Below are 26809 nucleotides of genomic sequence, written 5' to 3' on the forward strand. Positions count from 1 at the left end.
ATTCTCTTACTCCATTGAGAGAATTCATCACAGCTTGGTGTAATATGCTAATAAGGACTTGAAGTTTGTCGTTTTTCAAGGAAAGTCCTGTCAAATCCTAGAAACTATATGATAATTGGCTAAAAGAACATATAATATGATGATAATTGCCTCGCATTTTAGTATAATAATTGTGATATTTAGAGTGCCTTATGATGTTTTGAGCCTAATTGTGTTGTTTACTTGTATAGAAGTGATTGAAAGAAGAATGGAGGAATAGTGGAGCAGTGCCATAGCCAGTGCCTAGCACCCACTGTAGCACCGAATTTCAGTGCTATCCTCAGTGCTCAGCACCCACTATAACACCGAATTTCAGTGCTATCCTTGGTGCGCAACACTCACCATAGCGCCCAAACTCAGTGCCATAAGAAGTGCGGCACACCCAACATATTTCGGAAGCCAACTTTTCGTTGTTTTGCTTGGACTTGGTTTAAATCGTCTAGGACTTTTCCTACACATATAAATAGTCCTTAAACATTTTTTTTTTTAATGGAGTTAGACCCTAGCAAAGGAGAAACGCTGCCAGAGTAATTTAGGAGCCAAAAATCATAGAGTTTTTTTTTCGTTCTTGTACTACTTGTAGTTTTATGTTGTCAAACATCTTATGATGACTATCATGACTATGTATGGCTGGTTCTTCTCATTTTGGGATTATGGGTGCTACATGAATGTTGACGTTGGAAGTTTAAATTGACGATTTTGATTTTTCAATATTACTTTGTTTATTTAATCGTGTTCTTTTTATTTTGCCGTGCGTAGCTAACAACAAATTCCATCTACGAATCTAGAGTTGAACTCGAAAGTGGGAATTCTAGATTGCATATAGGATTAAATAGAGCAAGTTCTTTAACCTGGGCATCGGGGAAAGATTCACAGTTAGGATAGACATATACTTTATTTCCTTGCTTGGTTGAAATACAGGAATCATAAATGCATTCTTGTTAGTCTTAATTCCATCAACCACCTCTTTATTTATTAGGACCGAATAATTAATTTGTGGATACAACATTTGCATTACCTTAATTGATTTTTATATTATTAACTTTAATAACTATAATTTATAAATACTAAGATATTGGAAAAAATAAACAAACTTAAGTATTCAGTATTCAAATTTAAATACATCATGTATATTCATATTCATACATTCTAATCTTAATAAAAACAAACGGCCTTTAAGATGAGCTGAAATCTGTAATAATTCATATTGTTGATCTCAACTTATTTGGGATTAAAATCTCATAATGTTTAGTAGTTATATGATTCTCTTCGTCCATTGAGAGAATTCATGGTGTAACATGCCTAACAAGGACTTGAAATTTTCAGTCTTTCGAGGAAAGTTCTGTCAAATCCTAGAAACTACAACATTAATGACTGTTCGGACACTAGAAATATGGCAAAAAAACAAGAATTGCACCTCAAAGTACTGCACTAGCCACGAGAAATAGATCAAAATAGGAGAAACTATATAACCTGCACCTTCAAATGTGATCTCTTTTTATTTCACAATGCTGTTTAAATCTAACCATCACAATTTATCAAATATAAAAAAATTACTCACTTTTACATAACTTAAAGAAACTACTCGGAAATATATTTAAGAGACTTATTTCAAATTTAATGCCCAACCACTTTTTGTCATTTTTCTCCCTAACCTCATGGTTTTGGTGCCCGTATACCCTTATCTCTTCTCCTCCACACGAATTTTCAACTTCTTATTATCTCAAACTGTCGGTTTGTTGAACAGAAAGAAGAAACCATTCCATACTTTTTGTTGCCTCATTCTAAAGCCATTTCTCAGATTTTTCATCTTCAACATCAACTAAAAAAGTTAGTCAATTAGTCTCTAATAACTTAAGAAAAGTGTGTTTAATTTTGGTTCTCCGATGGGGAAATATTCTTTAATAAACACTTGCTACTTTTTATGCATGGCTATATCTGCAAAAATGTTTTCTGCTTCTTTCTTCAGTTTCTTTGTATTCTTACTTCTTTCTCCTGATCAGATCATGGAAAGAGGAAAACAAATTGACGGAGAAAGAGAGAAAGGGGAATTAGCAAACTTGGAGGTATGTCATAATTAATTTGTGCTAGTAATATTGGTTTAAGGTGTCTATCTACGTAGGTCAAGAATAACTATTTCTAATAAACTTTTCACCTAACGGTCTAAACCCAAATAAAATATTAAGTAAAAGAACTAATTGAAGAATCGATTAAACTAAATAACTAAATAATGGATTATAGTTCCTATATATGGGTGAAAGGTAAAATTTCTTCTTTTATTAAATTGACTAACTTCTATGGTTGTTTGGTAACTGATAATATGTTCAAATTAGGTGTGTGTATAGGTTGGGTAGGTAGCTTTCTTTATTTACCAAATTAAACCAATTATGTCGGGGTTTTAAATCTATAAACCAAATCAAACTCGTAATAGTCGGATTTTCGATCTCTTTTTTTCAGTTTTTTGGTTTGGTTTGATTTTTTCGAGTTTTTCCCCATAATATCGGGACAAAAATATAATTAATGCTCCAAATATTTCTTTTATCCCTGTAAGATAAAACAATTATAGTTCAATAATCATTCATTTTCGCTATCACTAATGAAAAGCTTTAAGAGTTTTATGATGACCGAGCTAAAACAATGGAATGAGTTATATGGGGAAGGGGGGTCAAGTAAAAAGGAGCAATTTTGTTAGATAGGAATTTTTACATTCCTATGCCATAAAGTAAACTATATTACCCTCCATGCTTAACTTTTAATATAATTACCTTCTATATACCTAATTATCATTTATGTACCATTTTAGGATTTTAATGGTATTAATTAGTCTCCTAATTTTACTCAACCATATATTCTCACTCCCCCAAGTTTCTCTCTCCAAATCCCCACGATTTCCTCTTCAAACACCCACATTTTCCTCTTCTAAAACTAGCAAAAATCTGTAACTCTTCCACCATTGACAACCATTAAAAAGTTTTGAAGCTTTGAATTCGAATTTGGGTTTTCAAAAGACATTGTTTGTTTGGACTGGATGTTGTTGCAAAGAATTGAGAATTCTCTCCACGTCTCTCTCTATCTCGCAATCCCAAATTTCAGTAATATAAGAGGAAAGGAAAAGAGAGCAGCAATTCCATCATTGACAGCCATTAAAAAGCTTTGAATTCAAATTTGGGTTTTCAAAAATCATTATTTGTTTGGATTGAGTGTTGTTGTAAATAATTGGGAATATGGTTTGGAATTTATATCTTAATTTTGAGGGGTTTTGGTGAAAATTAGACTTGATTTTGGCTAAATTTCAGATTGAAACTCGAAGAAGAAGAAGAAGAAGAAGACATGACATACATTATATTGCAGAAATTGTAGATAAATTGTAGAAAAATTGTAGACTATTATTTTTTAGCTTTGTGTTTTTTTGTTAAAAGTTTTGATGAGAGCTTGTTATTCCACTTCGTCTGTTTTGGAGCTAACTTATGCAGAGGAGAAGATATTTTTTAAGTTATATATATTGTTATACCTTTAAATTCAAGAAAGTATGGATGCATTATATTTAAAGAGACGTGAATTTGTAAAATAGGTTGAATGTGAGCAATAAGTCAAATAAGACTCACAATGGCTTGTTTTCTACATTTATTCTACAATAAAACTACATATCATTTGAAAAATTAATATGAAAAAACAGAATTTCAATGTTTCTACAAATTATCTACAAAATTTCTACAAACTGTTCATAAAAGAATTTATCTTTATTTTCATGCATGTTCGTTTGGAACACTAAAGTTACTTGATATGCCAACATCTCCCGTTATAGAGGAATACAACTTATTTACAATTTTCTACAACTTTCATACATTATTTCCACCCAGTGAAATACAACTACAATAACATAAAACTTATATACAAATTTTATACAAATTTTATACAATATGTCTTTTGTATATTTTGTATCTGATTTATACATAGTAAAAATAATTTTCATACGACTGATTATATATTATACAACTTATCTACAATTTTCGTACATTATTTCTACAAAGTTATATACAACTACAATATAATACCACTTAAATATAATTTTTATACAATGTTGTTCAACTTTCATACAATATGTAAATAAATAAACAACAGTCTACAATTTATCTACAATTTTTGCAATATAATGTATGTCATGTCTTCTTCTTCGAGTTTCAATCCGAAATTCAACCAAAACCAAGTCTAATCTTCACCAAAACTCCTCAAAATTGAGATATAAACTCCAAACCATATTTCCAATTATGTTCAACAACACCCAATCTAAACAAATAATAATTTTTGAAAACCCAAATTTGAATTTAAAGTTTCAAAGCTTTTAATGGCTATCAATGGTGGAATTGTTGCTCTCTTTTTCTTTTGTTTGTATTACTGATTTTTGACATAATTGCGTTTGTTGCAGAAGAATTATAGAAGATTTAGTCATTTTTTATTTGTGAAATCAGAAAAAAATGTTGAAACAGAGTGTATCGCAAAAACAGAGTATGAAAATTTTGAAACGAATCTGACGATAATTATGAATATGCGTGATTTGTGTTGTAGAAGATCTGGAAGAATTTTTAGTTTCCCAATTTTAGCTAGCCTAAATAAGGAATCCTACAACTACAATGATTCCTTATTTAATGTATTGTCTATATTTTGTAGAAATACTATTAGCATGAAGGGTAATATGTAAACTATGAACATATTTGGTAATATAGTTTCTTATATGGTATAGGAACGAAAATTTTCCTTGTTTTTATTCAATTTTGTTTAGGCTCAACCGAACACTTATATGGACTATTCGCAAATTACAGTGAAAATAGTACGGTTTAGCCAATTTTCGGATTGGTAATTGAAAAGTAGTCAGTATTTGTAAAGTCATTGAAAAATAGTCATTATTTTGCTGCAACACATAAAGTTCCAGCATAATATACTGGAGATTGGTGCACTTGTGTATGAACTTCCAGCATATTATGATGGAACTCCAACACACGGAAAGTTCCAAAATAATAAACTGGATATTGGAGCACCCCTGTATGAACTTCCAGCATATTATGTTGGACCAGTATATTATGTTGGAACTCCAGTATATTATGTTAGAATATATTCTGAATTTTAAACAGTGTTTTCGTTCAGATTTATCTTTATATGAAAATGGGCTAAATTTCGATTGTTTTTGAAACTGTGGCTATTTTTCAATTACCACATGTAAATCTGGTTTTTTTTTTAATTTCCCTCCAAATTATAAGCTCAAACTTAAACAATTATACTAAAATACATAAATTATTAAAATAATTGCTGGGATTAAGATTGGTGAATGGGAAATGAAGGGAAGAAAGTGGAGGGAAAATGAGCTCCTTTTTGCTTTGGAAAGAGCAAGTGTCTTTCATTGGTGGTGGAAAAAAAATGTGAATGTGCTTATATTGAGAAAGAACTTCCTTGGGTTAAATGGGTTGGAAAAAAAAGTAAGCCTCACGCCGTCGCCGTCGTCACGTAGCTCGGCTTCTGTCAAAGATGCTTTATCATCTTTCTTTTTGGTTGGGAAAAAGTATAAGTACCCTCCCAACTTATAACCGAAGTTTCAATCACACACCTTTTCTTTTCTGGGGTCTTATTACTCCCTCTAAATTTATTTTTTTCAAAATTTTGAAAAAGACTGTAACCTATACGAAATTGCCATGTATCAATCTCAGGACCGATTTTCATGAGCCGTTCTTCCAAAATACACTTCATTTCATGAACATTTTATCACACATTTTCAAGAGCTTTAAATTAATTTTGGGTCTCAAAATTCACCAAATCCACAGTAATCAAGCTTAAATTTCAACTACAATTTCACAACAACATCATCACCAAACCCCAATAATCAATTTGGCCAACAACCAACAACTTCAACAAACACTTTTATGTTACGATAAATATCATATTATAGTGGATGTCTACTCTTCCTCCATAATCTTCATGTCAAATGCTTAATGACATATTCAATGACATATTTTCTATGTTCAGTGACATATTCCATGACATATTTTCTTCACTTTTCATGCCTATATAAAGGCCTTGTAATAGATAGGAAAATACACACAATTGAAGAAGAAAATCTCTTCCTTCTCTCTATCTCTATTTCTTGCTCATGTTTTACGAAATTGCTTTTATTTCTTGTTCATGTTTTACTAAATTGCTTTTATTTCATAACACGTTATCAGCACGAGTCTCTAACCAATTGTATATATATACCTACAAAAATTTTCCTACATCCGAAAAGATTACAATTAGAAGTCATACATATCATCACATGGTTAAATGTAAAGAGAAACTACATATGGTAAGTAATGAAATGTAAGAAGGTATGCTTATCTTATACTTGTCATTCCTTTAAAATCTCATATGCACACAACTTCGTACTACACCTGTATTGCATAAGCACATATTAATATTACATCTTTTATATCACAAGAATGGAATAAAATTTTCGAAGTTCTATATGTGAAAATCATAGTAGCAGTTAATTGTTGATATGATGCATGTCATGGTAACCAAGGATATTTTATATAAATTGTCTTATGCATATTTATGTGTTAATTATCTTCAATCTGTCCTACCGCTTTAAACATTTTTTTTTTTACTTGGATGAATATATTTTTTTCCTTTTGGATTTTTACACTTGCATATAGTACCAAAAAAAGGAATAAAAAATAAAATAAAATTGGTCATACTGTTTAAAAGCATAAATCATCTTGAAGAAAAAAAGAAATACTTCACATCTTTATCTAGGTTGATTTAAAAGCAAACAATGATTAGTATGACTACGAGAAGAGGTATTTTTGAGTATCCATGACCTACTTGATGCTTGCTACTGACTTACCATTTTTAAGTATTTTATATGAATGATGCACAAGCTACAACTGGTAAATTGTTACCTATAATGTCACTTTTCAGGTAATATAAATGCTGAATTTATGTATTAGTACTATATATGTGTTAAGTGTACTTTTGATAAATTTTTTCACTAATTGCTTGGTTGAATTGAGTGAAGGAAAGTCATGGCGTTAAATCAAATCCAATAGGTAGGGTATACCCCGAAAACAACAATATTTTTGAGAGAGACTCAATAAATATTATGACCGTGATTTTATGATCCTTTTAAACTCTAATAAAATTTAGAAGAAATATTCTGACTACAAACGGTTGTATTTCATATATATGCTACAAATAATTAATAAAGTTTTACGCTGATTTGAGATTTGTACACTTATTTAAGAAAGCAAATTTGATTTGCTAAGTTGCAAATTAGTTGTGTATAACTTTCTTGGCATGTGATTGAAATTAAGGCTTGAGAATGAATCTCAATATTGTTTAACCTATTATGACATTGATTGAGGGTAAGACATCGGGATCAAGTCCTGATGCTTCATAATTATAAGAGTTGGATTTGAGTCCCAATTTATTATGTCCTAACATGCCTTTATATTGGTAAGACATTGGGTTTGACCCCCAATGTACCATATTGATGATATAATGATGACTAAAGAAAAATAATATATTTTTCATGAAAAGGCATAAAAATTGTCCCACTTGATTTGCTCCATTCTTGAAGTGAATGTGATAGCAATGCATAATAAGTTTCAATGAAGACAAGTGGTTGAACAATGAACGTGGGCATTCCAAATATCAAAATAATAATAATCATCACTATGATTATAAAAGGAGAACAATAAGGGTTCTCAAAATAGTCCTTCAAAATGTGAAGACAATGCTTACCATCAAATTGGTATGAAAATAATAAAGCACATCGCTGATTATGATCCATTCCTTGAAGAGAATGTGACTTATGATAAGCATTGAGAATGCAAACTCATTCCTAAAGTTGAATGTGGCAATATGTGATAAAAGCAATGAATAAAGACATGCAATTCATGATTATATGAATACCACACAACTCACCTCTAAGGGAGGTTTGAGTAAAATAAAGAGAATAAATATTATTGTGTGGTTACATGAATATGTCATTGGTCGCGTTCATGTGATACACCAAATATTATTTTGTCATGCCTTATAAAAGTTATTAAAGACAAAGTTAAAGCAAGAAATGATTTTGCTTATGATGATTTTGACCATGACAATTTATTATGATATAATTTTATCCGTGAAGGAGACATTTACCATATGAATGGTATGATAAAAGATCTTGTAGTACAAAAGTTGTTAAGAACTCCGAAAAAACTAATTTATTACCACCCAGATAAATAAACTTATTCATGACATTGATATTGTAAAGTCTCAAAAGAAACTTTTTGAGTTTTAAATATATAAGTCAAAGTGATTGGCATATTGAGACTATAAATGAAAGGAAGATTGAATATCTTCATATTTCTATAATCATACCGGATAAATATAAAAGGTTACCCGATCTTCTTTCAATTTGTACTATACAAATATAAGCATGATGCTGGAATCATATGCCACAAGTAAACTAGAGGTTTACTAAAACAAATATTAATTGGCATGACCGGTTGACCATCTCGGTTCGATTATGATGAGAAAAATTAATTAAGAATTACATTGACATATATTGAAGATTAGAAGATTCTTCAAGAATTCTCTTGTGCTGCTTATTCTCATGATATACCAGTTAAAGGTTGGGATTGAATCCCTTGATTTTCTGGAAGGAATAAAAGGTGATATATATAGTCCCAGTCACCTGCCATGTGGACCGTTTACTATTAATATGATTTTAATAGATGCCACTATTTTATGGTCACATGTGCATTTGTTATCAACTTGCAGTTTGGTTTTTGAAAGATTGCTTGCTCAAATTATTAGAGCACAATTCCAGAATATTAATTATGATGATTTATCTTGATAATACTGGTTTAAATTCAAGTTGGTTTAGTGGAAATTATATGCCTCCAATTATAGCTAAATCATTAGTTATGAGAACAAAACTCCCAAAAATGAAATGTGGTATGAGATGTATTATTTAATATGCACCAGTACTTGTACGCATCTAGCCAAGTTATGAAAATTTATCCCTATCACAATCGGTTCAGGGTCAGGAACCAAATAATTTCTATATAGACATATAAATGTGCTATATGATTTAATTATGCTACCACAATGCACAAAGATGAGTTCCCAAAGAAGGTTGGGAAATGTGTTGGTGATCCCAACATTAGGGGGAGAAAATGGATAGCTGAGAAAGTGATACGTGAAATGAATTATTATGAATACACATAGATCCTCGTACAAGAAAATATGAACTTAAAGTTCAAGTGATAATTAATTTATAAATTATTGCCAAACGCATTTGCTGACCCAAAGCTAAATGTCATATTTCAGCTGTTAATGCTCCAAATAGAATAAAGTCCATGAGGGACAGAGTCTATGGCACGCATGAAGCGTAACAGACCAATCGGTTCCAAAGATAAAACTCCTTGAAGAAGGATAGGGGCAAAATGGTCATAATAAGGAGGCAAGTGCTCTAGAAGAGCACCACGACATAACACTTCGTAATACCTCATGTGAGAGGTTCAGGTACCTGAAAATAATGAGATAAAGAGATCTCAATAAGTTATGTTTTTATTGTGTAAAATTGAACCGATATAAAATGATCGTCGACGATATTGTTAACATAATGTAGCGTTCAATATTATTAATATTGACGAGGATCTTGAGCTCAAATCTGTCATGAAATTTGGACAGATAAATGATTGGCCAAATGAAAAATACGCAATGAAAATTGACTTCACTTGAAAAAATGTGAAGTTGGGCGGATAGTCCCAACACCTAAAAGTATAAAGCCAATGAAGGTATAAATGTGTTTTTGTGCAAAAGGTTTATGTCGATAGACATAAAGATGACATGTGACACAAGAAAGTTAGTAAATATCCTCACATTTATTATATGGAGACATGTTCTCTTATGGTGGATATAATTATTTCAAGTTTTAATTTGGCAATACATGAAAACTTGATATGTGTATAATGGAAATCATTGAAGGATTAAAATTGTTCTGAAGCATATTAATGTTTCCAAAAACTCTATTAAATAAAGCTTCAAAAATCCTTATACGGATTAAAATAATCAAGGCGCGTGTGGTATAATCGCCTGTGTGAGTACCTATTGAAACAAGGGTACAAGAATGATTCAATTTGTCCTTGTATCTTTATAAAAAGATCTAGATTTGAATTTGTTATAATCTTTGTGTATGTTGATTCAAATATCATTACAACTCCCAGGCAGCTTCCTAAAGCAGTAAACTGTTTAAAGAAAGAATTTGAAATGAAAGATCTTGGAAAGACAAAATTTTGACTTGGTCTAAAAATTGAGTTTATGAAAGATGAAATTTTTATCAATCAATCAGCATACACTGAAAAGATTTTAAAGCGATTTTATATGAATAAAGCACATCTATTCAGTACCCCGATGGTTGTGAGATCACTCTATATAAATAAAGATCCATTCCGACCTCATGAAAATAATGAAGAACTTGTTGGTCCTGAAGTACCATATCTTAGTGCAATTGATGCACTAATGTATCTTGCTAACACTAAAAGGTATGACATAACATTTTCACTTAATGTCTTAACAAGATATAGCTCTGCTCCTACATGGAGACATTGGAGTGAAATCAAACACATATTGTGTTATCTAAAAGGGACTACCAATGCGGGCTTATTTTATGGCAATGATTGCAATCCCGATCTTGTTGGTTATGCCGATGTAGAGTATTTATCTGACACACACAAGGCTTAATCTCAAACATGCTATGTGTTTACATGTTGAGGCACTGTCATATCTTGGCGTTCGACTAAGCAATCAATCGTGGCTACTTCTTCTAATCATGTTGAGATAATTTCTATTCATGAAGAAAGTCGAGAATGTATTTGGTTGAGGTCTATAATATATCTTATCCGAGATAAATGTGGTTTGAAATGTGACAAACTACCCATAATTTTGTATGAAGACAATGCAGCATGCATAGCCCAATTGAAGGGATGATTCATAAAAGGAGATAAGACAAAGCACATTTTACCAAAGTTATTTTTCACACATGATCTATAAAACAATGGTGATATCAATGTGCAACAGATTCGTTCAAGTGATAATATGGTTGATTTGTTCACCAAATCTCTACTGACGTCAACCTTCAAGAAACTGGTATACAAGATTGGGATGCGAAGGCTGAAAGATGTAAACTGATGCTCTCATCAGGGGGAGTTAATACGCGGTGTACTCTTTTTTCCTTACAAGGTTTTGTCCCACCGGGTTTTCCTTGCAAGGTTTTTAACGAGGCAACCAAAAGGCATATATGTGTACTCTTTTTTCTTCATTAGGATTTTTTTTCCCATAGGGTTTTTTCCTAATAAGGTTTTAACGAGGCATATTATTTATGGACATCCAAGGGGGAGTGTTATGATAAATATCATATTATGGTGGATGTCTATTCTTCCTCCATAATCTTCATGTCAAATGCTTAATGACATATTTTCTATGTTCAGTGACATATTCCATGACATATTTTCTTCACTTTTCATGCCTATATAAAGGCCTCGTAATAAATAGGAAAATACACACAATTGAAGAAGAAAATCTCTTCCTTCTCTTTATCTCTATTTCTTGTTCATATTTTACGAAATTGCTTTTATTTCTTGTTCATGTTTTACTAAATTGCTTTTATCTCATAACATTTTATTTGTTCTTCGAGATTTTTTAAGTTTCAACAATAGTATATTCGAAATTCTTTCTTCATTTTTGAATCTCATCAGCAAATAAGGATCTAGAATGAGTTTAGTACTTGAATCTCAACTTCAAAACTTCAAGAACCTTCGTATTTGCTCAACACCTCCAATTCTTTTTCAAATTCGTACAAGAACAATGACAATAATAATTGTCCTTTTTTTCCCCATTATATTTAGGAATTAAAAACGAACAGAAAGGAGGAAAATGAAATAGACTTAAAAAATTAAAAGTTAGACATATGAAACATTAGTTTATGTATTTGTCATATTTCTCCTTTTTATTTATGAACTAATTCATAAAATGATCACTTAATAACTCACTAGTAATTTTTTGTGACAGTGCGAAGGCAGATAAATTAACTAGTTCTCACATATCTTGTGATTATTTCCTCCGTTGCTTAGAGCCTGTTTGGCTTAGCTGATTTAAAGTAGCTGATAAGCATTAAGTGCTTAAAAGCACTTTTAAGTGTTGAAACTGATTTAAACAATAAGCAGTTATGTGTTTGGATAAAAGTGCTGAAATTAATAATATGCAGCAGAAGAATTGGGTAAACGAAGAATTTTGTTTTAAAAAGAAGTATTTTAGGGATAACATAGTAAATATTTTGGTCAAACTTACAGTGCTTATAAGCTGAAATTTGATAAGTTGGGGGAGACCAACTTATGGCTTTTAGCTTATAAGCAGTTAACTTATAAGCACTTTTAATTTTACCAGACGCGTAGATAAGCCAAAAAGTGTTTATAAGCCAGTTTGACCAACTTATAAGCTTAGCCAAACACCCTCTTAATCACCTCTACTTCTTTTACTTGACCTCATACTTACACACAAGCACAGATCCCTTTCGTAAAACTAATGACTTATGTTACTCTTCTAACTCCTTATATAGAATGAATAACTTAAATAGAATAATCATAAGAAATATTAAGAGAAAGGGATTGAAAAAAATCAAAGCAAATCGCAAACAATGGTACCTTGCCTACTCATCTTTTACATGATTGTTCCTATATTCACTCTATTTTTTGCCACACCAAAATAATACTACCAATATTCGGATAAAATTTGATAATGGAGTCATTGATTTGTTATATAGGTGAAGGAAAATCAAGTGAGTTACGATCAAGCGGATTCAATATTGGTGGAGCCATGGGGAGGCACTGGTGGATCAGAATGGTATTACAAGATGGAAAGTCCCATTAAAGAAATATTGATTGCTCATGGAGATTGTATTGAATCCATCATGTTTAGGACCGTTACTGAACAAGGTACTACAATAGACTCACCAATGTTTGGTGGGGATAGAGGTCGAAGAGACAAGGTAGGTCCAAAAAATTTGTGATCAACATATATATTTCTCATGATTGTGTCACGACCCTGGTTCACCCTTCGTGAATTATGGTGACGGCACCTAGTCTCTACGACTAGGTAAGCCTAAACTTGCTGAAGATAACCAAAACTTGCGGAAGTAAAATAATTTAAAAATAGAAATAAGGCAATAACAGTGTTAAATATAGGCCTGAGTAGCGGTACTTGGATCTACATATGAAAAACATGTGCAGAAGGGGCATGAGTACACCTTAGCAGTACTCAGTAAGTGCCAAGCCTAACCTCGGTTGGGTAGTGACGAGGAAGGTGAGAGCCCTACTGAGATTAAATAAATATAAAGATGACAGGATAAGATAAGCAGCACAATTGAGAATATACAGTAAGAATCTACACAAGGTAATAAGAGTACAATAACGGAAATGGAGATGAAGGCAAACCACAAGGAAAGTAACCGGGGATCTCTCAGTATCCCGAGGATCTCTTAGTATCCTCAACATGTACTAGGGATCTCTTGGTATACCGAGGATCTCTTGGTATCCTCAATATATGCCAGTGATCTCTTGGTATCCCGAGGATCTCTCGGTATCCTCAATATATGTCAGGGATCTCTTGGTATCTCGAGGATCTCTCGGTATCCTCAATCTACGTGTCAGGGATCTCTTGGTATCCCGCACCTCAGTCCAGGTCATCAATACGAATATGGGATCTCCCGGAAAACCGTCCTGTAGTCCCAATTTAAAACACACAGTAGCAACACAAGAATATTAAATTAAATGCTAATTTCGTACCAAGTACACAATTAATCCTAGCCTAACATGCTTCACGTAATGCAATTAAGGCAGTTTAAGAAAAATGCAATTAAGTCAACTAAACATGCTTTTCTAAACTAGCAACAGGCTAAATTCACAAGTAGAATATAACAGGAAAAAGAACTCAATTGAAATACTTAAGGAAAAATTAGATTTTCAACAATTAGCTCAAATACGTGCTCGTCACCTCACGTAAAAGTCATTTCAATTATCAAATATATCATATCCTAAGGGGAAGGTCTCCCACACAAGGTTAGACAAGCCACTTACCTCGAACCGGCTCAAAAATCAATCTGAAACTACGCTCTTGCCACGAGTACTCGACTCCAAATGATCCAAATATGTTCAAGCCAATTTCATAATATAAATAACACTTCAAGTAACTGATTCTACAATTAAATTCTGCGCTAATACGCAAAATTAGGTAAAATTACCAAAATACCCCTCGGGCCCACGTCTCGGAATCGGGTGAAACTTACATTTTCAGAAATCTCGTACTCTCACGAGTTTATACACAACAAGAACACTGAAATCGGAGTCCAACTGACCCCTCAAAATCTCATTTAAAGGCCTCTTAAACTCAAGCCCTAATTACTCATTTTTCCCAAATTTCTCACCACTAATTAGGTCTTTAATCACATAAAAATGAGTTATGAAGTCAAGGATTTTACCTCCAAGTGATTCCCCTTGAATTCCTCTTCAACCCTCTTCAAAAAGCTTCAAAATCACCTAACAATGGAGGAAACTAGGCTAAAATTCGCGAAATAAACCTTTTAAAACATTCTGCCCAGGCATATAATTCCTTCTTCACGAACGCAGTCAAGGCCTCGCGTTCGCGAAGCACAAAAATGACGTTGAGCAAAAGTCCTCTTACGTGAACGCGACAAAGCCCTCGCGAATGCGATGATTTACCCAGACAAGCCTTCGCGAACGCGTTTCTCTCATCGCGAACGTGATGAGTAAATTCTACTAGGCCAATATTTCTCCTATGCGAACGCGAAGACCAATCGCGAGCGCGGTTCACAAGTATCCAGCCTTTCGCGAATGCAGAGCCTTCCTCGCGAACGCGAAGGCTAAAATTTCACTAACCTCCACTAACTCATCGCGAATGCGAGGGTCCACTAGCGAACGCGAAGTGTAAATATCTGCAACAGCTGAACCTGCAATTCTGCAACTTTTTAACAACTAAAAATGATCCGTTGAGCATCCGAAACACACCCGAGGCCCTCGAGACCTCAACCAAACCTACAAACCAATCCTAAAACATCATTCAAACTTGTTCCAACCTTCGGAATGCTCAAAACAACATAATAACACCTATTTTTCATCGGATTCAAGCCTAAGAATTCCAAAAGCTCTAAAAATACGCTTTCGATCAAAAAGCCTATCAAACCTCGTCCGAATGACCTGAAATTTTGCACACACGTCACATTAACTACTACGAAGCTACTCCAACTTCTGAAATTCCATTCCGACCCTCGTATCAAAATTTCACTATCGAACCGGAAACTTTAAAAATTCAACTTTCGGCATTTCAAGCCTAAATTAGCTACGGACCTCCAAAACACAATCCGAACATGCCCCTAAGCCCAAATTCACCCAACGGAGCTAACGGAGCCATCGGATTTCCATTCCGAGGTCATTTTTATACTGCTCTGACTACAGTCAACTTTCCAACACTTAAGCTCTCATTTAGGGACTAAGTGTCCCAAAACTCTCCGAAACTTGACACCGAACATCGCGGCAAATCAAAATAGCATAATTAAACTTGGGAAAGCAGTTAATAGGGGATCGGGGTGTTAATTCTTAAGATGACCGGCCAGGTCGTCACATCCTCCTACACTTAAACATTCATTCGTCCTCGAACGAGCATAGAGACATACTTGAAGTAGTGAAAAGATGAGGGTAACGGCTGCGCATATCCTGCTCGGTCTCCCATGTCGCTGGCCCCGCCACTGAACCTTTACTGTTGCAATGTTCTTTGACCTCAGCTTTCTAACCTGCCTGTCCAATATTGCATTGGCTCCTCAACATAAGATAGATCCTTGTCCAACTGGACTGAACTGAAATCCAACACACGCAACGAATTACCGTGATACCTCCGGAGCATCGAAACATGGAATACCGGATGAACTCCAGCCAAGCTAGAAGGTAAGGAAAGCTCATAAGCAACCTCCCCAACATGCCTCAGTATCTCAAAAGGGCCAATAAATCTCGGACTCAACTTCTCTTTCTTCACGAATCTCATAACGCCCTTCATAGGTGAAACCCGAAGCAGAAACCGCTCTCCAACCATATAGGAAACATCACGAACCTTCCAGTCCGCGTAACTCTTCTGTCTGGACTGGGCTGTACGAAGTCTATCCTAAATCACCTTAACCTTCTCTAAAGCATCCTGATTCAAGTCTGTGCCCAATAGTCTAGCCTTACCCGGCTCAAACCAAGCCACCGGAGATATACACTGTCTCCAATATAAAGCCTCATACGGTGCCAATCGCTTCGAAGAATAAGTAGTATACACAGGAATGAAGTGAGAAAACTTGGTCAGCTGATCCACAATCACCAAAATAGCATCAAACTTCCACAAAGTCCGTGGGAGCCCAACTATAAAGTCCATGGTAATCCGCTCCCACTTCCACTCCGGAATCTCTATCTACTGAAGCAACCCACCCGGTCTTTGGTGCTCATACTTCACCTGATGACAGTTGAGACACCGAGCTACGAATCCAACTATATCTTTCTTCATGCCTCCACCAATAGTCATGTCTCAAATCCGGATACATCTTCGCGACACCCGGATGGATGGAATACCGCAAACTATGGGCCTCCTCTAGAATCAACTCTCGAAGCCCATCAATATTGGGTACACAAATCCGACCCTGCATCCTTAATACCCCATCATCACCAATAGTCACATCTCTGGAATCACCGTGCTGAACCTTGTCCTTGAGGACAAGCAAATGAGGGTCATCATATTGCCGCTCCCTAATACAATCAAATAAAGAAGACTGAGAAACCACTCAAGCAAGAACCCGATTGGGCTCCGAAAGATCCAATCTCACAAACTGGCTGGCTAAGGCCTGAATATACATTGCCATTGGCCTCTCCGATGCTGGTAAATAAGAAAAACTCCCCAAACTCTCCGCCTGGCGACTCAAAGCATCGGCCACCACATTGACCTTGCCCATGTGATACAAAATAGTGATATCATAATCCTTCAGCAACTCTAACCATCTCCTCTGGCGTAGATTTAGATCCTTTTGCTTGAACAAGTGCTGCAAGCTCTGATGGCCAGTATAAATCTCATAGAGAACCCCGTATAAATAATGATGCCAAATATGCAGGGCGTGAACAATGGCAGCTAACTCAAGGTCGTGAACAGAGTAGTTCTTCTCATGTATCTTCAACTATCTGGACACATAGGCAATTACCCTACCATCCTGCATCAACACCGCTCCGAGTCCAATCCTCAAAGCATCATAATAGACCGTATAAGGCCCCGAACCTGCAGACAGTATCAAAATTGGGGTTGTGGTCAAAGCTGTCTTGAGCTTCTGAAAGCTCGCCTCCCACTCCTCCGTCCACTGGAACGGAGCACCCTTCTGGGTCAACCTGGTCATAGGGGCTGCAATCAATGAAAACCCCTCCACAAAATGACAGTAATAGCTCGCCAAACCAAGGAAACTACGGATCTCGGTAGCTGAGGATGGTCTGATCCAACTCTGTACGGCCTCTATCTTCTTCGGATCCACCTGAATACCCTCACTCGATACCACATGGCCTAAGAATGCCACTGAATCCAACCAAAACTCACATTTCGAGAACTTAGCATATAACTTCTTCTCTCTTAAAGTCTGAAGCACAGTCCTCAGGTGCTACTCATGATCTTCTCGACTCCGAGAATACACCAAAATATCATCAATAAAGACAATTACGAATGAGTCAAGATACGGCTGGAACACACTGTACATCAAATGCATAAAGATTATTGGGGCATTGGTCAGCCCAAATGTCATAACAAGGAACTCGTAATGACCATACCGAGTCCTGAAGGCAGTCTTCGGGATGTCTGGTTCCTGAATCTTCAACTGATGGTAACCTGAGTGCAAATCAATCTTAGAAAACACTCGTGTGCCCTGAAGCTGGTCAACAGATCATCAATACGAGGCAAAGGATAATGGTTCTTCACTGTAGCCTTGTTCAACTAGCGATAATCAATATACATACGCATAGAACCATTATTTTTCTTCACAAACAAGACAGGAGCACCCCCAAGGTGATACACTGGGCCGAATAAAACCCTTATCAAGCAATTCCTGCAACTGATCCTTCAACTCAGGAGGAGCCATACGATACGGAGGAATAGAAATGGGCTGAGTGCCAAGCAACAGATAAATGCCAAAAATCAATATCTCTATCAGGCGGCATGCCTGTAAGATTAGCTAGAAACACATCGGGAAAATCTCGTACTACTAGAACTGAATCAACTGAAGGGGTATCAATACTGATATCTCTCACATAAGCTAAATACGCGTCACCCCTTCTCAACCATATGCTGAGCTTTAAGAAAAAAAATAACTCTACTGGGAGTGTGATCTAAAGTACCCCTCCACTCAACACGCGGTACACCTGACATAGCCAGCGTCACGGTTTTGGCATGACAATCAAGAATAGCATAATGGGGCGACAACCAGTCCATGCCCAAGATAATATCGAAGTCAACCATACTGAGTAACAATAAATTGTCTCTGGTCTCAAAACTACTAAGAGCAACCAAACATGACTGATAAACGCGGTCCACAATATAAGAATCTCATACAGGAGTAGAAATGTAAATAGGGGAACTCAAACAATCCCGAGATACACCCAAATGGGGAGCAAAATAAGAAGACATATAAGAGTAAGTAGATCCTGGATCGCATAGAACCGATGCATCTCTATGGCAAACCAATATAATACCTATGATGACAGACTCGGTGACAACAACCTCGGTATGGCAGGAAGGGCATAGTATCTGACCTGGCCTCCCCCTCTAGGGCGCCCTTTACCTCCCTGACCTGCAGCTGGGGTACGGGCACCAGAATAATGGCCCGACTCTAGAGACCTCTTGGCCTCCCTCTTCTCTCTCTCCCTAGCATACATACCCTCGATCTTTTTAGCAATGCTCACCACCTACTGATAAGAAATATCCATATCCAACTTATAAGCCATGCTAGACCTGATACTGGAAATAATCCCCTCAATGAACTGACGAACCCTCTCGCAAATAGTAGAAACCAAGGCTGGTGCATGCCTAGACAAACTGGTGTAACGGACAGCATACATTGAGGCAGTCATAGCACCCTGGTGCAAATGCTCAAACTTGGCGTACCATGAGTCTCTAAGGCTCTGAGGAACATACTCTCTTAGGAACAGATCTGAAAACTGAGTTCAAGTCAGTGAAGCAGCCTCATCTAGACTGTCTAACTCATAGGTGCGCAACCACTCATAGGCGGCTCCTCGAAGCTGGAAGGTAGTGAAGGAAACCCCGCTCGATCCTGATATACCTATGGTACGAAGAATGTGATAACTCTCATCTAGAAATCCCAGAGTATCCTCTGATGCTAAACCGCGGAATACAGGAGTCTTGTACCTCTTGAACCTCTCAAGCCTCCGCTGCTCCTCGTCGGAAGTCGTTGCCCTGTCCTCGGGCTAAACTAGCACTGAAGGCTGTACAGGAATAATCTCAGGGACCTGCTCAACATGCACTCGCTACTCAGGAGTGTGGGCAGCGGGAGTCTGTACTCCTCCCCTGACCTGAGATGTAACTGCAAAAAGGGGAAGCAACCCTACCTGAGCTAGAGTGGTGTACATGCTCATGAATTGTGCCAGAGTCTCCTGAAGAGCTAGAGTAGTAGTAGCAGTAGGTATGTCAGGTGCCTAAACTCTGGCTGGAACTGCTGGTGGTACCTCGGCGGTAGCTTGCGCAAGTGCTTTGGATGCACCACGTGTGTATATTCGGCCTCTACCCCGGCCCCGACCTCGGCCTCTAACGGCTGCAGTAGGGGGTGCGGGTGCCTAATCATCTCGGGTAGCATGTGTCCTTACCATCTGTGAGAGAATAGAAGACAAAAGTTTAGAATTGTGATGGCAAAATATCGCACGACAAGGAAATCAAATGAAATGGAATTTTCCTAATAGTTACATAGCCTCTCGTAGATAAGTACAGACGTCTCCGTACACACCAGCGAGACTCTAATAAACTGTCTTATGATCCATGACTCCTATGAACCTAGAGCTCTGATACCAACTTGTCACGACCCCAGTTCGCCCTCCGTGAACCATCGTGACGGCACCTAGTCTCTACGACTAGGTAAGCCTAAACGTGCGGAAGATAACCAAACCCTGCGGAAGTAAAACAATTTAAAAAATAGAAATAAAGCAATAACAGTGTTAAATGTGCCACTCGGCATACACCATATTTATATATATCTCAAAACCAATATCTAAATCCAAGACCCGGACAAGCTAAGAAAAAGAAATACTACATAGCTCTAACTACGGAATTTTTGTCTAATAAGAACAAAAGTACATAAGGGCTAAATACTAAGAGCACGAATAGAAAGGGACTTCTCGATCTGCGGACCTGGCAGATGTACCTCGAAGTCTCTAAGCAGTCGCCTCTCTCAATGAAGGTAGACCTGAGTACGGTACCTGGATTTGCACATGAAAAATATGCGCAGAAGAGGCATGAGTACACCACAGCGGTACTCAGTAAGTGCCAAGCCTAACCTCGGTTGGGTAGTGACGAGGAAGGTGAGGGCCCTACTGAGATTAAATAAATATAAAGATGACAGGATAAGATAAGCAGTACAATTGAGAATCTACACAGGGTAATAAGAGTACAATAATGGAAACGGAGATGGAGTCAAACCACAAGAAAAATAACCGGGGATCTCTTGTTATCCCGAGGATCTCTTGGTATCTTCAATATATGCCAGGGATCCCTTGGTATCCCGTGGATCTCTCGGTATCCTCAATATATGCCACGAATCTCTTGGTATCCCGAGGATCACTCAGTATCCTCAATCTACGTGCCAGGGATCTCTTGGTATCCCGCACCTCAGTCCAGGTCATCAATACGAACAGGGGATCTCCCGGGATACCGTCCCGTAGTCCCAATTTAAAACACACAGCAGCAACACAAGAATATTAAATTAAATGCTAATTTTGTACCAAGTAAATAGTTAATCCTAGCCTAACATGCTTCACGTAATGCAATTAAGGCAGTTTAAGTAAATAGGCACTTAAGTCAACTAAACATGCTCTTCTAAACTAGCAACATGCTAAATTCACAAATGGAATATAACAGGAAAAAGAACTCAATTGAAATACTTAAGGAAAAATCGGATTTTCAACAATTAGCTCAAGTACGCGCTCGTCATCTCACGTACAAGGCATTTCAATTATCAAATATATCATATCCTAAGGGGAAGGTCCCCCAAACAATGTTAGACAAGCCACTTACCTCGAACGACTCAAAAATCAATCTGAAACCATGCTCTTGCCACGAGTACTCGTCTCCAAATGGCCCAAATATATTCAATCCAATTTCATAATGAAAATAACACTTCAAGTAACTGATTCTACAATTAAATTCTACGCTAATACGCGAAATTAGGTAAAATGACCAAAACGCCCCTCGGGCTCACATCTCGGAATCGGGTGAAACTTACATTTTCAGAAACCTCGTACTCTCACGAATCTATACACAATAAGAATACTGAAATCAGAGTCCAAATGACCCCTCAAAACCTCATTTAAAGGCCTCTTAAACTCAAGCTCTAATTACCCATTTTTTCCAAATTTCTCACCACTATTAGGTTTTTAATCACATAAAAACGAGTTATAAAGTCAATGATTTTACCTCCAAGTGATTCTCCTTGAATCCCTCTTCAACCCTCTTCAAAAAACTTCAAAATCGCCTAACAACGGAGGAAACTAGGCTAAAATTCACGAAATAAACCTTTTAAAACATTCTGCCCAGGCATATAATTCCTTCTTCGCGAACGCGGTCAAGGCCTCGCGTTCGCGAAGCACAAAAATGACGTTGAGCAAAAGTCCTCTTATGTGAACGCGGCAAAGCCCTCGCAAACACGATGATTTACCCAGACAAGCTTTCGCGAACGCGATGAGTAAATTCTACTGGGCCTATTTTCCTCCTACGCGAACGCGAAGACCAATCACGAAAGCGGTTCACAAGTATCCAGCCCTTCGCGAATGAGAAGGCTAAAATTTCACTAACCTCCACTGACTCTTCGCGAATGCGAAGACTAAATATCTGCAACAGCTGAACCTGTAATTCTGCAACTTTTTAACAACTAAAAATGATCCGTTGAGCATCCGAAATACACCTGAGACCCCCGAGACCTCAACCAAACTTTTCAACCAATCCTAAAATATCATTCAAACTTGTTCCAACCTTCGAAACGCTCAAAACAACATCAGAACACCTATTTTTCATCGGATTCAAGCCTAAGAATTCCAAAAGCTCTAAAAATACGCTTTCGATCAAAAAGGCTATCAAACCTCGTCCGAATGACTTGAAATTTTGCACGCACGTCACATTAAATATTACGGAGATACTCCAACTTCCGGAATTCCATTCCGACCCTCGTATCAAAATTTCACTATCGAACCGGAAACTTCAAAAATTTAACTTTCGGCATTTCAAGCCTAAATTAGCTATGAACCTCCAAAACATAATCCGAACACACCCCTAAGCCCGAAATCACCCAACGGAGCTAACGGAGCCATCTGATTTTCATTCCGAGGTCGTCTTCACACTGCTCCGACTACGGTCAACTTTCCAACACTTAAGCTCTCATTTAGAGACTACTAGCATGTTTGGCCAAGCTGGAGAAATCAGCTTATTTTGAGAAGTGCTTTTGAAAAAAGTGCTTTTGAAAAAAGTACTTTTGGAGAGAATCAGTTTATGTTTGACTAATCAGTCTGAAAAGCATTTTCGAGAAATAATTTGTGTTTGGCCAAGTTTTTTAGAAAGTGCTTTTAAGTGTCAAATTACGAATAAGGACATGAATAGATTTACTTAATAATTAATATTATAAGTAAATAAATAATATCAAAATTTTGTTATTACATGCAATAATTAAAAAACTAATTCATTTTATTTAAGTAAAATATGAAAATAAAATTAAAAAGTACTTAATTCTTTTAATATAAGTTAAATATATTAAAAAGATTTCAACAAATATAAAAGCATTCACCCCTAAAGTCACTATATATTAGAAAGTTTCCTAAAAATAAGAAAAATATTTATAAATTAATATCCTAAGTATTAGGTTTAAGGGTTATTTTGGTATATGCTATATTTTGTTAAGGGTATTTTAGGTAAGAAGAAAAGCCAAAACTGCTTCTGCTTTTGAAAAGAAACTATTTTTTTCTGCTTCTCTGAAACTGCTTCTGCTTCTTTCCAAAAGCACTTTTTTCTCCAAATAAGCTTGGCCAAACATCTCAAATTAGGAAAAAAAAAAGTGTTTTTGGGGAAAAAAGTGCTTTTGAAAAAAAAACACTTTTTTGTCTTGAGAAGCTTGGCCAAACAAGTTATAAGTGTCCCAAAACTCTCTAAAACTCGGCACCGAACATCTCGGCAAATCAAAATAGCAGAATTAAACTTGGGAAAAACAGTTAATAGGATATCGGGCGTTAATTCTTAAGACGACCGGCCGGGACGTCACAGATTGACTCGTTCTTCTCAAGTTAACTTGTGTCATATCATAGGATTGAGCTTAAATTTTTTAATAAAAATTCAATTATCAAGATATGAAAAACGACATGTTATATATCCGCTTAACATGATAGTTTAGCATCTTTTTACATTTTCAGTGAACACAACATAAACTCTATAGTACATAAGCATCTTTCAAGTCAAAGATATGAACACACCGGTTGCTTTCACTATAGATCCTCATTTGGGTTTAACACAAGGCTGGCAGAGCTACAGGTTTAATTGATTCCCCTTCATCTAAAAATTATGTAGAAAGGGTAAATATAATTTTCTTATATATCTAAGTTAGTTAAATCCTCTCCATGTAAAGGAAGTGGAAAAGTCTCCAAATTTGCTTTAGGTCACAAATTTTGTATCCTAATGTGACATTCTTGTACTTTTATGAATTTTTGTCAAAATTATCGACTCTGCTACTTATTTAACCGATTGCAATAATCTCAGGTTGTTATTGAGGCAACTCCATTGGAATATTTAAGAGGCATCAAGGGGACATTTGGACGTTGTGGTAGCTATTTGGTTATAAAATCTCTATGTTTTATAACTACTACAAAGAATTATGGACCATTTGGGTCTAAGACTGGAACCCCATTTTCATTTGTGATGAAAGAAGGTGGAGCTGTTGTGGGATTTCATGGGCGTTCTGGAGCGTACCTTGATGCTATTGGTGTTTATTTGCAGAAACTTACTCCTCCCACTTTATCAAAGGAACCTGAAGCTAAAAACATTGAGCCAAATGAACCTGTGGACGAAGAAATTGAAATTCATAACGTATGTTGTGATTACTCCCTCATTTGCTTAAGCACGTCTACTTCTTGATTTTTCTTCACCTCATACTTGCACACAAGCACAGATCCCTTTCATAAAACTAATGACTTAAGTGACTCTTCTAACACCTTAAACAGAATAATAACTTTTAAAAAGGGATGATCAGGTGATCATAAGAAATATTAAGAGAAAGGAAAAATAACAAAAAAATCAAAGCAAATCGCCAACAATGCTCAATGGTACATTGTCTTCTCTTCCTTTACATGACTATATCTATATTCATTCTATTTCCTCTTCACTGCAAAATAACGCTACCAATATAGGGATAAAAATTTGATAATGGAGCCACTGATTTAATTTGCTGTGTATGTAAAGGGAAATCAAGTGAGTTACGATCAAGCGAAATCAATATTGGAGGAGCCATGGGGAGGCAATACTGGTGGATCAGAATGGAATTACAAGCTGAAAAGTCCCATTAAGAAATATTGATTGCTCATGGAGATGTTATAGACTCCATCATGTTCAGAACTATTACTGAACAAGGTACTACCATAGACTCACCAAAGTTTGGCGGGAATGGAGGTCGAAGAGACAAGCTAAGTCCGGAAAAATTATGATCGACATATTTATTTCTCATGATTGGAACTCTCTTCTCAAGTTAAATTTGTGTCATGTCATAGCAATGAGCTTAAATTATGTAAAAATAACAGTTAATTATCAAGACAATTAAACCAGTTATAGCAGATTATTCATTTATCTTACGACCTTCAAGTTACCTTATTAGACTCTTGATATGAAAAATCACATGTTATAGGTCAACTTAACATGGTAGTATAGAAACTTTTTGCATCATTTTTACTATATACGACAAAACTTTATAGTTATATAAGCATCTTTAAAAGCTAGTCGGGGGTCTTTCGGAAACAATGTCTGCGTACACACTTGTAGGGAAGCGTATCAAGCTAATAGAAAGAAAAGAATATTTAAGAGAGAAAAGCAATAAATTGCACAAGACAAGACAAGACAAGATTTACGTGGTTCAGCAATTTTTGCCTACTCCACGGCCACACAAAGAATAACTCTTTATTAATTGAAGAGAGAAAGAAGAAATTTTGGGATGTTCTACAAATGAAAATGTAGACCCCTATTTATAAGCATTTGAATGCCCTGCCGAGGTAAGCGCTTACATCATAAGAATGCCGATGTAAGCGCTTACATCATAAGAATGCTGAGGTAAGCGCTTACATCACAAGAATATCGATGTAAGCGCTTACATCATATTTTCATCTCTTTTTTATTTTTCTTTCTTTTGTTTTGTCTACTTTCACATACAACAATAGGTTTGGTCCTATCAATCTCCCCCTCAAACCTATGTTACATCAAGAAAGAAAATAAAGAAAGATTTGCTATTCTCTGGTGGCACCTTCACTCTATCAGTCTTGAAGGCTAACTGAGGCAGTGCACATCCTCAGTTTCTCAACACCGACAACTTTGGTCAACATGTCTGACGGGTTCTTTGATCCTGGTATCTTCTCTAGGGAAAGAGTTTCTTCATTTATCAACTCTCGGATATGATGATACCTCAACTGGATATGCTTCGATCTTGTATGAAACACTGGATTCTTGGCAAGATGAATTGCACTCTGGCTATCGCTGAAAAGCTCACAATTGTCCTGCTCTTTACCTAGCTCTTTAAGAAAATTCTTGAGCCAAATCATCTCTTTTCCAGCTTCTGAGATTGCCATGTACTCTGCTTCAGTGGTAGATAGAGCAACACTTTTCTGAAGTCTGGACATCTAACTAACAGCAGTACCACCCAAGGTGAACACGTAGCCCGTGGTACTTTTTCGACTATCCAGATCGCCACCTAAATTTGCATCAGCAAAACCTTGTAAGATAATGTTGCTCTTTTTAAAACAAAGTGCCATACCTGAGGTGCCTTTGAGATATCGCAATATCCATTTTACACCTTCCCAATGCTCCTTCCCTGGATTTGACATGTATCTACTGACAACTCCAACTGCATGGGCTATGTCAGGTCTAGTGCAAACCATAGCATACATCAAACTTCCTACTGCTGAAGCATACGGAACTTTAGACATGTACTTCCTTTCTTCATCTGTCTTAGGTGATTGGTCCTTTGACAGATTTAGATGGCTTCCAACTAGAGTGCTTCTGGTTTTTGCATCATGAAGACTGAACCTGCTTAGTACCTTCTGTATGTACTTTTCTTGAGACAACTTTAAGGTTCCTTTCGACCTGTTTCTGCTAATCTCATCCCAAGCATTTGCTTAGCTGGTCCTAAGTATTTCAATTCAAACTCCTCCGCCAGTTGTTG

At 36.2% G+C, this 26809-nt stretch overlaps 1 protein-coding gene across 3 annotated transcripts; it reads left to right on the forward strand.

Annotated features, from left to right (window-relative positions):
• The first annotated feature begins 1466 nt into the window (after positions 1–1466).
• Positions 1467–25753, forward strand: LOC142179383 (jacalin-related lectin Calsepa-like). 3 transcript variants are annotated; one of them, XM_075249159.1, is made up of 5 exons: positions 1467–1869; positions 2043–2105; positions 12878–13102; positions 24148–24474; positions 24847–25753. In XM_075249159.1, exons 2-5 carry the CDS (start codon positions 2046–2048, stop codon positions 24958–24960), a joined length of 726 nt encoding a protein of 241 aa, XP_075105260.1. In that variant the 5' UTR covers positions 1467–1869; positions 2043–2045; the 3' UTR covers positions 24961–25753. The 3 variants fall into 3 exon arrangements, 2 of the variants coding, with proteins under 2 accessions (XP_075105260.1, XP_075105259.1); XM_075249158.1 differs by lacking the exon at positions 1467–1869 and having other exon boundaries at positions 1876–2105; positions 24847–25750; XR_012707373.1 differs by lacking the exons at positions 12878–13102; positions 24148–24474; positions 24847–25753 and adding an exon at positions 3336–3566 and having other exon boundaries at positions 1550–1869.
• Positions 25754–26809: the final 1056 nt, after the last annotated feature.

Source organism: Nicotiana tabacum, chromosome 3 (assembly GCF_000715075.1).
Source record: "Nicotiana tabacum cultivar K326 chromosome 3, ASM71507v2, whole genome shotgun sequence".
Classification (NCBI taxonomy): Eukaryota; Viridiplantae; Streptophyta; class Magnoliopsida; order Solanales; family Solanaceae; genus Nicotiana; species Nicotiana tabacum.